Source organism: Cricetulus griseus, chromosome 3 (assembly GCF_003668045.3).
Source record: "Cricetulus griseus strain 17A/GY chromosome 3, alternate assembly CriGri-PICRH-1.0, whole genome shotgun sequence".
In the NCBI taxonomy this organism is placed as follows: Eukaryota; Metazoa; Chordata; class Mammalia; order Rodentia; family Cricetidae; genus Cricetulus; species Cricetulus griseus.
This window is the reverse complement of record NC_048596.1, coordinates 112,063,498-112,078,422: the sequence shown is the minus strand read 5'-3', so window position 1 is coordinate 112,078,422 and position 14,925 is coordinate 112,063,498. Positions and strand designations below refer to the sequence as shown.

General features: G+C 37.1%; 1 protein-coding gene across 1 annotated transcript; it reads right to left on the bottom strand.

Moving 5' to 3' along the window:
• Window positions 1–9,262: 9,262 nt before the first annotated feature.
• Window positions 9,263–10,189, bottom strand: LOC100757396 (olfactory receptor 6F1). The gene has a single exon (XM_027407488.1). It carries the CDS (start codon window positions 10,187–10,189, stop codon window positions 9,263–9,265), a length of 927 nt encoding a protein of 308 aa, XP_027263289.1.
• Window positions 10,190–14,925: the final 4,736 nt, after the last annotated feature.

The following is a 14,925-nucleotide window of genomic DNA, read 5'->3' as shown; positions in this document are numbered from 1 at the left end:
CCTGGAAAACGGAGGAGCCAGTATGGGTTCCTCAGTGGTCACTTTTCTCTGAAAAACTGGAGGCTGCTAGGACTCTAGTGCAGAAGCAGCTGGATCTGGGGCATATAAAATCTTCTGTGTCTCCATGGAATACCCCCATCTTTGTCATTAAGAAAAAATCTGGTAAATGGAGATTGCTTCATGATCTTAGAGCTATTAATCAGCAGATGCAAATTATGGGCCCTGTGCAACATGGTCTTCCACTTTTAACCTCTTTACCTGCATCATAGCCTATCATCTCTATAGCTATTAAAGTCTGTTTCTTTTCCATACCTTTGTGTGCCAAGGATTCAGGGCGCTTTGCATTTATGCTGCCCTCTTGTAATCATGAACAGCCTGATCTAAGGTATGAATGGATAGTGTTGCCACAGGGGATGGCCAATAGTCCTACTATGTGTCAGTTGTTTGTTGCAGAAGCTATTGCTCCTTTGAGAGTGGACTTTCCAAAGATTAGATGTGTTCATTACATGGGTGATATTTTATTGGCTGCCAAAGATGATAAAATGCTCAATAAGGCGTATATAAAATTGGTAAAATTGCTTGAGAATCGTAATTTAGTCATAGCCTCATAAAAAGTACAAAAGGACACTGTTATTAACTATTTAGGGGCTAAGATTCTCCCTAATATTCCACAGAAGATAGAGATTAGAAAAGATAATTTAAAAACTCTTAATGATTTTCGGAAGTTGTTGGGAGATATAAATTGGATAAGGTGTTATTTAAAATTACCTAATTATGAGTTGAAACCATTGTATAACATTCTCAATGGTGATTCAGCGTTAGATTCACCTAGGCAGTTAACCGCTGAAGCCAGAGAAGCTTTAAAGAAAGTGGAGACAGAATTACAAAATGCCAGTCTTAAACGCCTAATAGAAAAAATGGATATTCTTTTGTGTGTGCTCTCAACATTCTCCCAGCCTACAGCTTTGCTGTGGCAAGATGGTCCATTACTATGGATTTATTCTAAATCCTCCCCTGGAAAAACTATTGAATACTATCCTGCAGCGGTTGCTGACTTGGCTCAAAATGGGATACAGCAATGCCTTCAAAATTTTGGGAGACTACCGAATAAGATCATAATCCCATATACTGCTCTACAAGTTAAGATCCTTTGTGGAACTGTGGATGATTGGGCCATTGTGCGCTGCGGGTTTTCGGAGAAATAGATAATCATTATCCAAAACACCCTCTAATGTCATGTTTAAAAGAACATCCGGTCATTTTTCTTAAAATGACTGCAGCTGCTCCTATTGCTGGAGCCCCAAACATTTTCACTGATGGATCCAAGACAGGCTGTGGAGCCTATATGATAGAGCATCAGGATCCAGTGCAATTTCAATATCAGCCTGGCTCCCCCCAGATTATCGAATATAAAATTGTCCTTGAAGTGTTTAGAAATTGCCCGTTCCCCTTTAATCTGATTTCTGATTCGGCATATGTTATGAATGCTGTTAAGGCCCTGGAGGTTGCAGGACATATCAAACCTAATAGTGTAGTTTGCAAACTCTTACAGGAGTTGCAAAAGTTGATCTGGCATCGCGATCATAAATTTTTTATACAACATATTAGGGCTCATACCAACTTGCCTGGACCTCTATCAAAAGGCAATGAGGCCATAGATCACTGTACTAGAGGGGAATGTGTATTTTTTGCTTCCCCTGTGGAGCAGGCGCAGCAATTTCACAAACAATTCCATGTATCTGCAAAACTTTGCAACAAAGGTTTCAGCTATTGCAAGTGGAGGCTAGACAGATAGTATTAAATTGTCAACAGTGTATAATCTTTTGTACTCCCATAGCACGGGGGACAACCCCAGAGGGCTATTGCCCTTGAAAATTTGGCAAATGTACGTAACCCATTTTTCAGGATTTGGAACTCTTAAATACATCCATGTGTCTGTGGATACCTGTTCAGGCATCATCCATGCCACACCTTTGAGTGGGGAAAAGGCTCGAAATGTCATTGGACATTGCCTTGAGGCGTGGGGTGCCTGGGGAAAACCTCAGCAATTAAAAACTGACAATGGCACTGCTTATACAGCTCACTCTTTTACCTTCTTTTGTAAGCAGATGGAGGTCCAATTAAACCATGGCCTACCTTATAATCCCCAAGGACAAGGAATAGTTGAAAGAGCTCATCGCACATTGAAAGAATGTTTATTAAAACAAAAAGGGGGAATAGGCCATGGTAGAACACCAAAGGAACAAATATCCTTGGGTCTCTTTACTCTGAATTTTTTGAATTTGGATTCTCAAGGCCTTTCTGCTGCCGATTGGCACCAGACTCAGGCACCTGCTCAGAAGGGCTATGTAAGATGGAAAGATATCCTTACGGGTCTATGGCATGGATCGGACCCAGTGTTAGCATGGGCAAGAGGTTCTGTTTGTGATTTTTCCCCAGGATCAGCAAGACCCGGTGTGGATTCCAGAGAGACTAACAAGGCGGTGCAACAAACAAGATGAAGCCTCTGATATTGATCCTGCTGCTGACCTTGACAACTCCGTGGCTAATCCAGGCCAAGGAACAAATCCTGTGGGCCATAGCGAAAGTGTGGCCAATTCCCTTGCATGTTCATAGCACATCTAAAGTTTGGCCTGTTTTCTTTTCTACTAGTTGTGATTTGGGCTTGCCTTGTGCAAATTTAGAGCCTGATACTGCCCCGTATTCGGCCACTAATGTGTCACTTCAGGGAGCATTATGTTTATCCCTCATTAGTAGTTCTAACCCATGCCTTTGGATGAAAAATGGTTCTGTTGGCAATTGGCTTGACCCCCTTACTCATAACCAGACATCTAACGCTATGCTCACTGAAGCCCTGACCCAGGCTAGTACAGGCGCTAGTTCTAGCTCCAGCACTGGTACGAATGGGACCATGGACGTAAATATTACTACATTTCTAATGCTCATGGAAGGGCTTCAACCTTCTAATTCATGTTATGATCAATTCAATTCCACTGCTCATCAGGTGTTGCCATATTGTGCTCCCAATCATGGGTATCCTCCTCATTGGACGCCTTGCCAGAGCCCTGACCACAAACTTAAACAGATAGCTCCTGGTTTTGAATTTACTCCCCCTCTTGACAGGTATCAGTATAACCTAACTCAGGGAGGTTCCCAAAGAACAGGCAGTAAAAATACCTGGCCATGGTTTCAATGGGTACTATCTAACGAGTGTGGAGCATTTACCTCCCTTGAACCTTTTGCGGTTCTCCAGAATCTCATCATAAGACTTCTTAATGTTTCTGGTACTAGGGATGAGAAGGGACCTTCTCTTAAGAATCTATTAGTACAAAGAACTTTGGATAATTTCACTATTCCAGCTAGCCCAGTATGTTTAAAAGCTCCCTTTTTCTTTCTGCTCTCTAATGCTACTAATGCCACCAAAGAAGAGATCTTGTGTAATTCGACTAATGTCTCCTGTATTGCTAGTCAATGTTGGAATGGTTATGCTAATACAGCAGTAGTGATGAGGGTTCCTATGTATGTTCCTATTCTGGTTAAAGTGGATACAGGAACATTTTCCATTATGGAAATCATCAGAACCAAACGGGATTTGGGCATAGCTGCAGCATTGGTTACTGCCATAACCCTTTCTGCGGCAGCAGCTACGACTGCTACCGTTGCCATGGCTGCACAGGTTCAAACAGCTGAGACGGTCAATGACATTGTAGAAAAAACGGCCGCAACATTAAGATCTATTGATGGCCACTTAAAAGCTGGCATTCTAACTGTGAACCAAAGAGTGGACCTGTTGCAGGAGCAAGTGGATGATTTAGTAACCTTAACTTCCATAGGATGCATTCATTCCTTTTCTTCTTTATGTATCACCTCCAGGATAGCCAACAATTTCATGCAGAACAGCAACCTGAGTTGGCAGCTTAGTGCCTACCTTCAGGGAAATTGGAGTCAACAGTTCGAGAACCTGACAGACACCTTAACACAACAAATTGTTGCCATGAATGCTACTTGCCTGAGCCTGCCCACTGTCAATACCCTCTTGACTACTTTTAAGCAAACCTTTAGTTTAGTTAAGGAATGGGCTGGGGTGGGGGTTATGCTTTCCATGATGGTGTTAGCCATTTTTGTTTGCCTGTGGTGTCTATGCAGGATCAGGAAGTCGCAAAAATCCCAAGCTGCCATGTTGGTACACGCCTTTGCTGCTGTGGAAGCAGGACAATCCCCTCAAGCATGGTTATCCATGCTGATAGACAAATAGGTGTCTGTCTCACCCTTGCTGAGTGAGTGATGTATATCTGAATCAGTCATGCTCAATGACAGCCACCTACCCTTTTGCTGAGCGAATAAGCATACATGTGTTCCTTTCAACCTAAGACATGAGCCTGTGAGGGCGACACAGTGACTCTTTGACGGGTAAGATAGGGACACTGGGGTTGAACCTAAGACAGAGATGACTGAAATCTGACAACAGATAGATACTGCTACTCCTATAATATTAAAACAAAAAGGGGGAACTGTTGGGAGCTGCAGAGTACCATGCCTAAAAGATGGCTCCGGTTTCTGCCTTCTGCCAGCCCGACGGCGAGTGCTCTCTGTGGTAAACAACTCCTAATTTGGTAAAGGCCATATATCCTCTTAATTCTGCTTGGAGACAACCTATCCTGGCACGCCACGTGGGGTTAGGTGATTGGTAGTTGTAGGCTATATCTGGCCCCGTCTTCCTGGACCTGGGGCCACTCCCTGTAAATCTAGTTTCCTGAGTAAAACTGTGAGAAGAAGATTCCTCGGTGTTGCGTGATTCTTGCTGGTCAAGGGTGGTCATAACAGAGACTCCCTCTTCCATTTCTTGTATTCTATTGGTTATGCTTACATCAGTGGTTCCTGATCGTTTACCCAGCTTTTCTATTTCCAGCATTGCCTCATTCTGTGTTTTCTTCATTGTTTCTAATTCTACTTTCAAACCATTTACTGTTTTAATTGTTTCCTTCACTTGTTTGGTTGTTTTTTCTTGGTTTTCTTTAGATTCTCTAAGGAATTTGTTTATTTCTTGAATTTTTTGGTTTGTCTTTTCCTCCATTTGATGTAAGTTTTGCTTGTTTTATCTTCTATTTCTTTAAGGGATTTTCTTGTTTCCTCTTTAATGATCTCTATCATCTTCATAAGATAATTTTTAAGGTCTGTCTCTTCTTCATCCTCTACCTTGAGCTTTTCAGTTCTTGCTGGTGTGGAGTCCCTAGATTCTGGTGGTGTCATATTTGTTTTTCTGTGCTGAGTGTGTTTTTACTCTGTCTTCTTCCCATCCCTTCTTCCAGTGGGTGCAGGTGGGGTCTCTCCCTCTCTCTGGTGGCAGGCTGATGGCTCAGCCTCTGGTGGCAGCTGAATGGCAGAGAGCAGTGAGTGGACAAGGGTGAGGTGTGTCCGTACTCAGGGTGGGCCTCCTGGTTTGGGCAGGTCAACCCTTTTCTGGGGTGGGGGTTGTTCAAGCAGAAGGGAGCAGGTGTTGATGCCCAGACTCACCTGAGGCTCAGGTGCCTGCAGCAAGACTGAGGACTATAGATTTATACCTTGAAATTATATAGTTTATTGATTTAGGCTCTTCTGTGTATGGATATTTCCATTTTTGTCTCAAAGATGGAAGCTTTCTTCTATTTCTTTAAACATAGTTTTGGGGCTTACATTTGTTTTTTGTATTTGAACTCCTAAACTTTGGTTGCTATATGATAAACTTTCTCCTTTCTTCATCATAATTTTTTTCTTTTTTCTTGACAATAAACTTTAACATTGTCTTTGCATTCATAGAACCATTCTCCACTTAACCATTTCCCCTAGTGATACTTCCAATTGATTTTACTTTGCTCATTTCATTTTTATTCCCATAATACTTAAACACAAATTGCAGATTTTACTCATTCACTATTATATAAATTCCTAAATTTAAAGGTGAAAGGATGTAGCAAAGTTGTTGCTAACTATCTGAAGTAAGATATACAATAAAACTTATGACCACACTTCAGAAACAAGGGTAATTTCACTGTTTCATGAAACAAAAGAAAAATATGTAATTATAGAGAAGGTGTTTATAGTATATTGGGGTGTTTGACAGAGAAAGGAAGGAGATAAATGAAAGTAAGGCACAAGAGCAATTTGAAGGCTTCATAAACATGTATCAAATTGTCAAAGAAGAAATTAAAATTTAAAAAGATCAAAACTTAAAAACTTTCTTTAAAAAACTGCTTAATCTCTAGAAAACCCATTAAAGTTGATATTATTATGGATGTGACTATTGCTGATGTTTTCTGATTTAATCAGTTTATTCAATGGAAATATTTCCCAACATATTATCCATCGTTATTTCAGCAACAGTGAATAAGGAATGGAATAAGGAAAGGAAAATTTCTCCACACACTTTCCAGTATCGTATCTTCTGTCATTTAATTTTTGGAAGGTAGCTATTGTGTTTGCAGTGAGACAGTCAAATGTAGTAATAAATTTTGTTTCCCTGATGGCTAATGAGGTTAGATACTTCTTAAAGTGTTAGCAGCAATCCTATCCAAAGCAATCTACAGATTTAATTCAGTACCTATCAAAAATTCAACACAATTCTTCAAACAAAGGGAAAGATAGCTTTCTGCTACATATGTAAACAAACAAACAAACAGCCAAAAGCCAAAAAATGAGGAGAGCTAAAACAATGCTGGTTATTAAAAAAATTGTAGAAGCTATCACAATTCTCAATTTCCAGTTCTATATAAAACTATACTAAGCAAATCAGTGTAGCATTGACACAAAAGCAGACATATTGTTCAATGTTATTGAATTGAAGACCTGGACATAAATATACACACCTATGGACAACTGATTATTGATAGTCAGAAACAGGTACTTTCAATAAACAACATCTTTTTAAAATGATACTGGCCAAACTGCATGGCTGCATGTAGAAGAATCCAAATAGTTCTATTCTTATCACCCTGCAAAACATTCAACTCAAAATGGATCAAAGACTTCAAAATAAAACCAGATACATTGAACTTAATAGAAGAGAAAGTGAGAAATAGCCTTAAAACCATTGGCACAGGAAAACAATTTCTGAACAGAACTCCATTACCAAAGGCACTAAAATCAAGAGTTAATAAGTGGAACTTCATGAATCTAAGAAGGTTCTGTATGACAAATGACACTGTCTTTCAGACAAAATAGCAAGCTACAGAATGTGAATCTTTTGACAATTATATATATGATAGAAGACTAATATCCAAAATATATAAACAACCCAAGAAAACTACATATCAAGAAAACAAATAACCTAATTAAAGTTATTAAGAATTAAAAAAATCTCTTTTGGGAAGAACACTTATTATAATTATGTAAAGAGAATGTGTGTGTGTGTGTGTGTGTGTGTGTGTGTGTCTGTGTGTCTGTGTGTCTGTGTGTCTGTGTGTGTATACGTAATGCATAGATTTGTGCTTCTGTTCTGTCAATGTCTCAAAGATATATCAAAGAAATATTAGCAATGTTATATTAAGATCTTCTCCAGGTTTTATCTTTGTCTGTAAATGGTAACAGTATGACAATGACATTGAACTGCACTCCTGAAAAATAAATGATCCTCCTTTTCCAAAGTATCCATCAGATGTCATCATAATTCAACTCAAGTTTGAGGCTCAGGTGCTCCTGTCACATACATGCTGAAAAGTTGACTGGCTTAATCTTATGCAAGTTTAGTCCCAACAAAACTGTGAGGGAACAAGGTAAAAAGAAAAGAGCTACAAATTTAAAATGAGATACTTATATAGCCAATAAGATCAAGAAAATTTATTGTATTTTTCTATATATTAGATTTTCATTAGAGAGAACTAAGTATTTAAAAATGTTTATCTAACATCTTCAAATGATCATTTTTGTTGCTTTTTTTTCTAAGCACGGTTTCTCTGTCACTTTAAATGTACTGTAACTTGCTTGGTAGGCCAGGCTGTCCTCAAACTAGCAGAGATCTGCTTGCCTCTGTGTCCCAAGTTATAGGGATAAAGTCATGTACCACCAAGACCTGGCTAAATAATCATCTTCTAAGGTTATATCATAGAAAATAATTGTTATTAATAGTAGAGTATATAATTCATAAGTCATGATGGTACCAAAGCAGTGCAAGGGCAACTTGGACTTCAAAGTTAGAGCATGTCTCAAAAACAAACAGTAAAATATGGAGTTACCTGTAATAGCCATTCTTAAAGTTACTAAAACCAAAAGGTTATAGAGAAAAAACATGTTTTGGATGGCCTTCTGGTACTAAAGTTATTCTAATCTCACAATATCTTGCTGGTTTCTTAAAGAAAACGGTGCATGGTGTTTTTTCCTCAGGCAGATGCATATGACTTTTATTTTTCTCCTTTGTTTCAAATGCCATTAATGAACCTTGCATATCAGTTCACCAATTGAAAACACAGTACTCCATAGTCCCTGGGGCTGAGTAATGGGTAAGGATCAAGAAGAATTAATACAGAAAATCAAAATATTAGAATATTCCCAGGAAAATATACCCCAGGGTTGGTAACCAACATTTTACTACCAAAGGAAGCACTCATTTCCAGGATTAGATTTATCTCAAAATTCTTGTAATTTATGTCACATCTGACCAAATACATTTATTTTTCTTGGTTTTGTTTTTGGGTTTCCTTTCAAATGTAATACTCTTGGGGAAGGTAGACAATATTTCTATACCTAATTTTGGACAAAAATATACATAAAACCATTTCTTTCCATTATTTTCTATCTTCTGCTTGTTTGGTAGAGAAAGTTTAACTGATCTTTAATTTCAGGAACATTAATTGTTTTTAATTTAAAAGTATTTGTTGTTTGAAAACAAACATAATCTACTATTTTTCTGTTATAATGCTTGTGTATTGCTATACAGAGAACTTGAAAGCATATTTGTAACTTCATATGCACCTGTTCATCTACATTTTACAAACAATATCTTGGCTTGTTCATATCCTTATGAAATTAATGTTTGACTTCGTGGCAATCAGCTTCTAATTCATAAGTATTTTAATATATTCATCCAAATTGCAAATTGTGTCCTGAAATAAATTTATATTCTCATTTTTGTTATACATTTGTTTAAAAATTTCTAACTCTTCAAATCTTACATATCACACACTATTGTATGAAAAATTTCACTTGAGTGGTAAAAGTATATTGCAAAAGTATTAATCCCGGTATCAGTGAAAGTAATGATTTTCAATATGTTCATGCTACTGAAAGAAGTTCATGTTCTCCTCCATTTCTTCATCAGAGTTTCTCTGACATCCTTGTTACGAAGGGTATAGATGAAAGGATTGAGAACTGGAGTTACCACTGTATTGAGGACATGGACAGCTTTGGTCAGATCTAAATCATCTTTGATGGAGGTTCGGACATGGAGAAAAATCGTGGACCCATACCAGATGAGCACCACAGTTAGGTGGGAGGAACAGGTAGAGAATGCTTTGCTCCGGCCAGTGGCAGAAGGGATCCTCAGGATGGTGTTAATGATGTAGACATAAGAAATCAGAGTAATGAGGCAGGAACTCAGGATAACCACAAAAGCTATCACAAAAGCCACTATCTCCACTGCCTGTGTACTGCTGCAAGCCAGGGCAATCCAGGGTGCAATGTCACAGAAGAAATGATTGATGGCATTAGGGCCACAGAAGGACAAGGTGCTTATTAGGGCGGTTGGTACAGAAATGGCAAGGAAACCACAAATCCAGGAGCTAAGAGCCAGCTGTGCAGAGAGTAGACTGTTCATTATAGACTGGTAGTGTAAAGGAGAGCAGATGGCAAGATAGCGATCATAAGCCATGGCTGCCAAGAGGAAGTATTCTGTGCAACCTAGTGAGAAAACAAGATACATCTGCAAAAGACACCCTGAAAATGATATGGTCTGGCTTCTCCCCACAAGGATGGCAAGAGCTTTAGGGACTGCAGCTGTGGTATACCATATCTCCAAGAATGACAGGTTGCTCAGAAAGAAATACATAGGTGTATGTAACTGTTGAGAAGTGCTGACCAATAGAAAGATTGCCATATTACCACCAATGCTAAGGAGATACATAACCAGAAACAGCATGAAAAGAGAAAGCTGGAGGGCTTGAGGTCCAGGGAAGCCCAAGAGAATAAAGTCTTGGGCTAGAGTCTCATTCTCTGTGATCATTTTGCTGATTTCAAACCAGAAACAGACTTTCCTCACTGAGACCTTTAGCCTGGTAGTCTAGTCCTAGAAAGATAAAATGATCATGAAAGCCTGATATTTAGACCATGAAACATGTCACAGCAAACTAATGCAAGAAATTAATGTAGAAAGATTTCCTGAGTGTTCACTAAGACCATGATGATAGCTACATGGTTATCCTGTGTTCCAATACTTAAATGTTGTCTAGGTGTATCTCATCACAACTCAAGGCTTCAAATGGCTAACTATTTCAAGGTGACTCATGCATTATAACTCATGACTTTAACTGTTACCCGTGTGGAAAATGGGTAAGTAAAATACCTTCCAATTGAAAAAAGATATAGCTTCTACTTGTTCAGAAATTGGTCTAATGACTTAAATCAAAACCACATTTGAATGTTAAAAAGCAGATGTTATTTTTCTAAATCATAAGTTTAGTGAATAAAGTAATATTTGTCTTTCCTGATCTGTATTGATTCATATAATGATCATGATGATGATAATGGCAATAATAATACAAACAAAACCCACAAAGAACAACTGTGAGAAAATGGATCCCTGCAACACTGACATCAATAATTGAGAGTAGTTGAAGACAATAAAGTCATTGGAAATTCTTTCTTAAAAATATGTTTAAGTTGTTTCCATTACCTAGCTTTTGTGAACAGTTCAACAATAAACATGGCTGAGCAAATAAATGTGAAAATCAGTACTGTTTGTTTTGGCTGTCACTATGTGTATGACGTGGTCTTGTTAAGACAGATACCTGGGAAAATGATAATTAAGCATTCCCTGCCAAAGTTGTTACGACAATTCTTAGCTATGTGTCAACTTGTGTATCTTAAGGATTTATAGGTATAATTGACTGTAATTATAATTATTTAGTTGCAGAAGCCCTAAAGTCAAAAGTTATTATCTTTTCATATTATTCATTTGTTATTTTTTAAACAGTAGTCAAGGGGCACCAAATTAAATTTGTATTGACAGCTACCAGTAGTGTGAAGTCTCAGAATATAATTCTTTAAAATTTGGATCCTTGATGGGTGGTGGTGGTATATGTCTTTAATTCCAGCACTTAAGTGGCAGAGGCAGGCATATCCCTGTGAGTCCAAGGCAGGCCTTGTCGACAAGAGCTGGCTCCATGACAGCTACAGCTGCACCTACACAGAGAAACTTGTCTGGAAAAAAAAAACTAAATAACAAACAAACTAATAAAAGTTGTAGCGGTGGCATGATAGGTGTTTAAAAACAAAGGCAACACAGAAAATTGAAGAATTGGGAAAGTTAGTCACTAAACTTCTTACCTCCTGAAAATCCATGTATTTTCAGATTCTTTCTTGTGTCTACAGTGAAGAAATAACACATCAAGTAAGCAAGTGAATTCTCAATGAACACAGTGCCAAATTCCCCTCTGCTCTTCATGATTACATCATTTTTTAATAACATATTTCATTATGATATCCATGAATATGCATCCTATCTCTTGGTATCATGATCTTAACTTTTGAATGACACCATGTCATGAAATTTAAATATATTCATTACACGTTCTCTTTCTAATCTATACTTGCTGTAGAAAAGCCAATCATGAGAATTACAATGATAATTGAAAGCTGGTTTACCAGTTACTGGTAAACTGATGTTAGATATGGATATATCCATATCTAACATCATCTTCATAAACTTGTAAGGATGGTTTTGTTGTTTTTGTGAACTGAAGATTGGCTAGGTTGTGGAGGGACCTGTATTAAAGACTCTACAAAGTATTGATATATTCATTAGAATGTCTATGTCTTCTGAGAGGAGAATGTTACAAGGTCATAAACAAATTATCTCAGGCAATTAGTATCTCCTTTTAATAAGCATGTATTTCCTATGACTTTGTTTTACCTAACATTCTATGAAGTGTGTGTTAAACCCTTTTTAAAAAAATATTTGCAGAGGCCTCTAGCATCAACCAAGCTTAAGGCTCAGAATGTCATCAAACAATATTAACCCAAAGCAAAGATGTCCCCATGTTGATCTAACCTGCCTACCAGATGTTCCTAGTAGTGTATTTTAAATATCCCTTGGTTTTTGATGTTCTTTGTTCTGTATTGTAAAAAAAAAATCTAGAAATTATAACCATATAAGGAAGCAGTATTTGTAGTAAAGTAGAACCGTCTTCCTAGGCCCTGGTCCCTCACATTTTGCTCTAAAATGAACTTTTATACCAGTTGAAATGAGAAATATCTTTGTGTTGACATCATAATAACTTTATAGACAATGATGATTAAAAACAGAAACCAAAGATGTTTCCAAAATAGAACCATGAAAATTATTCCTAGGGGCTAGTCTACTAAATTCATCCTAAATTCATGAATGTATCAAAGAAATATATTCAACAACATCCATTTTCTAATTTTAAAATGTAATTTAAAAGAATAAAAATTATACAACAAATAGACTGTTATTTTGTCATGAAATTAATTTTTTCATACTTTACTTTGATTGAGCTACTGTATTCTATTTGTACAATGACCTAATATTTTTTGATACATGACATTCTTTTTCTGTTTTTAAGACCTATGTATAGTTCTCTATAGATGGATGGGTTAAGTACTAATTCTAATATCATATAAAGTAAATTTGGTCATATTCAGCCAACAAAAAAGAGACAGGAGAATAAAAAATGAAGTAGATGAAGGATCAATTATGATCAAAGTATGTATATAAATGCCATTATGACACAAACTCATTATTTTATATGCTAATACCCACAAACATGTATGACACTGATGTTGCACATCTGAAATCACATCACTCAGCATATGAACAGAATAGTATTTCTGAATTCCAGGTTATCCTGGTGTATCCAAAGATAATTGTCATAGAAAATGGAGAGAAAAGGAGCGAAATAAATTTAAAATATTATAATTAAAATATCACTTGTTCTTAAAATTAGCTAACAAGTTGAAACGAACTAATCTATTTTATGGAAATTGATTATGTTTTGAACAGTTTTTGAGTACATATTGTACTTTAAATTTTTTATGACTGAAATGTTCAAATTTTGAATATATAAAATAATACCTCTTATAAAAATAGACTTTTCTTTCACCAAAGATAGTTGCATTTGGTATTTACATATTTACAGTTTTAAGTTGTTAATCAAATGCTACAATGCTTCTGTCACAGAACAAGTTTGTCAATACAAAACAAACCTACCTTTGGAAAGAATACATTGAATACAATATAATCCCTTTGGTTATCAAGTTGTAGTTCTTTCTGCCATAAATATCATAAAGTCCACATGCTGTCTTCCAAACTCACATGTCTCATATGTCTCATCTTGTTAGTGCATGATTTTCTTTGCATGAATCCCTACATTTTCTCCTCTCTCTCTCTCTCTCTCTCTCTCTCTCTCTCTCTCTCTCTCTCTCTCTCTCTCTCTCTCTCTCTCTCTCTGTGTGTGTGTGTGTCTGTCTGTCTGTCTGTCTCCGTCTCCTGACTGTGTGTGTGCGACTCTATATTATTCTGCACTTTATTTCTCTTTGCATTCATTATTCTTTGAAAAATGCCATCTTCCCTGGGCTTGGAAACCCCCCCATATTTCCTTTTGGTCTTTTTCTGGTTAAACTTTCAATTTGGTATTTGACTTCTTGCTCACTTCATTATAATGAGCTTCCTACTGAAAACAATTTGCTTTTAAGTAACTGCTTATGTAGAGATGAAACCTTTGGGAGGAAATTATTTTTATCTCTTGTGTATTTAGGGTCACTTCCAAAACTGAGGCTTCTGGCTAAATGTTTGTAAAAGGGAGACTTCAGAATTTTTGGCTTCTTGATAGACTTGATAGGCTTCTTGATTATTTGCAAAAATTTATACAATGAGGAAATATTTATTTTTTCTGCAGTAAAACCTGCAGGTTAGATAGTCATGGAAAACCTATTTCCTGTTCTTACTTTGTTTTGGTTGTGTGTGTGTGTGTGTGTGTGTGTGTGTGTGTGTGTGTGTGTAGTATAAGAAAGAAAAATTAAGTAGAGGGTAGGGAAGGAATATCTGCACGGTATTATGGAAAATAATACAACAAGCCTATACTATATGATTTTTTTATAGAAAAAATAAATAATACCAAATTGATGGTGTTGGAGTGTAATTCTGTGATGGAAAATGACTATGCTAAAAAACAAATCTGTAGGGAGACACCCTAGCCCCACCCATTAGTCATGGGATACGTGCCAGGTGGACCTGGGACTCGCCCATAAGTGTGGTGGTGAAGGAAATCCGATGTGACGTAAGGGCTGCACCAGAAGACTCTAGCCCTTTTTCTGGCCACGCCCTTTTTCTGGCCGTGCTTACTGGGTTCCTGTAACCTCGCTCTGGCCTGCATCTTGCCCTGGTGTTTTCTTGATTAAAGAGACTTCACCATCCCGGATCACAGTTCATCTTTGGTGCACGTTCAAACCCTATCACAAATCACTAACCCCCAAATCATCAAAGGAAGTTGAAATTAACAGATTAAATAAAAATGTAAGAATTTTTCAAAAGTATCCAAAATACTTTATACCACTTGGTTTTTCTTAGAATATTCTATTACTGAAAAAGAATTCAACACTGAAAAATCTTAAAAATTTGTTGCAAAACAATCTGTAAAAAATAAAATTAATTACATCTTTTTTGTTTTTTCTAGACAATGTTTCTCTGTATTGCTTTGGAGGCTGTCCTGGAACTGGTTC

What these genes read in the sequence shown, in the direction of transcription:
- LOC100757396 (XM_027407488.1), bottom strand. Translation starts at nt 10,189, where the DNA reads ATGATCACAGAGAATGAGACTCTAGCCCAAGACTTTATTCTCTTGGGC.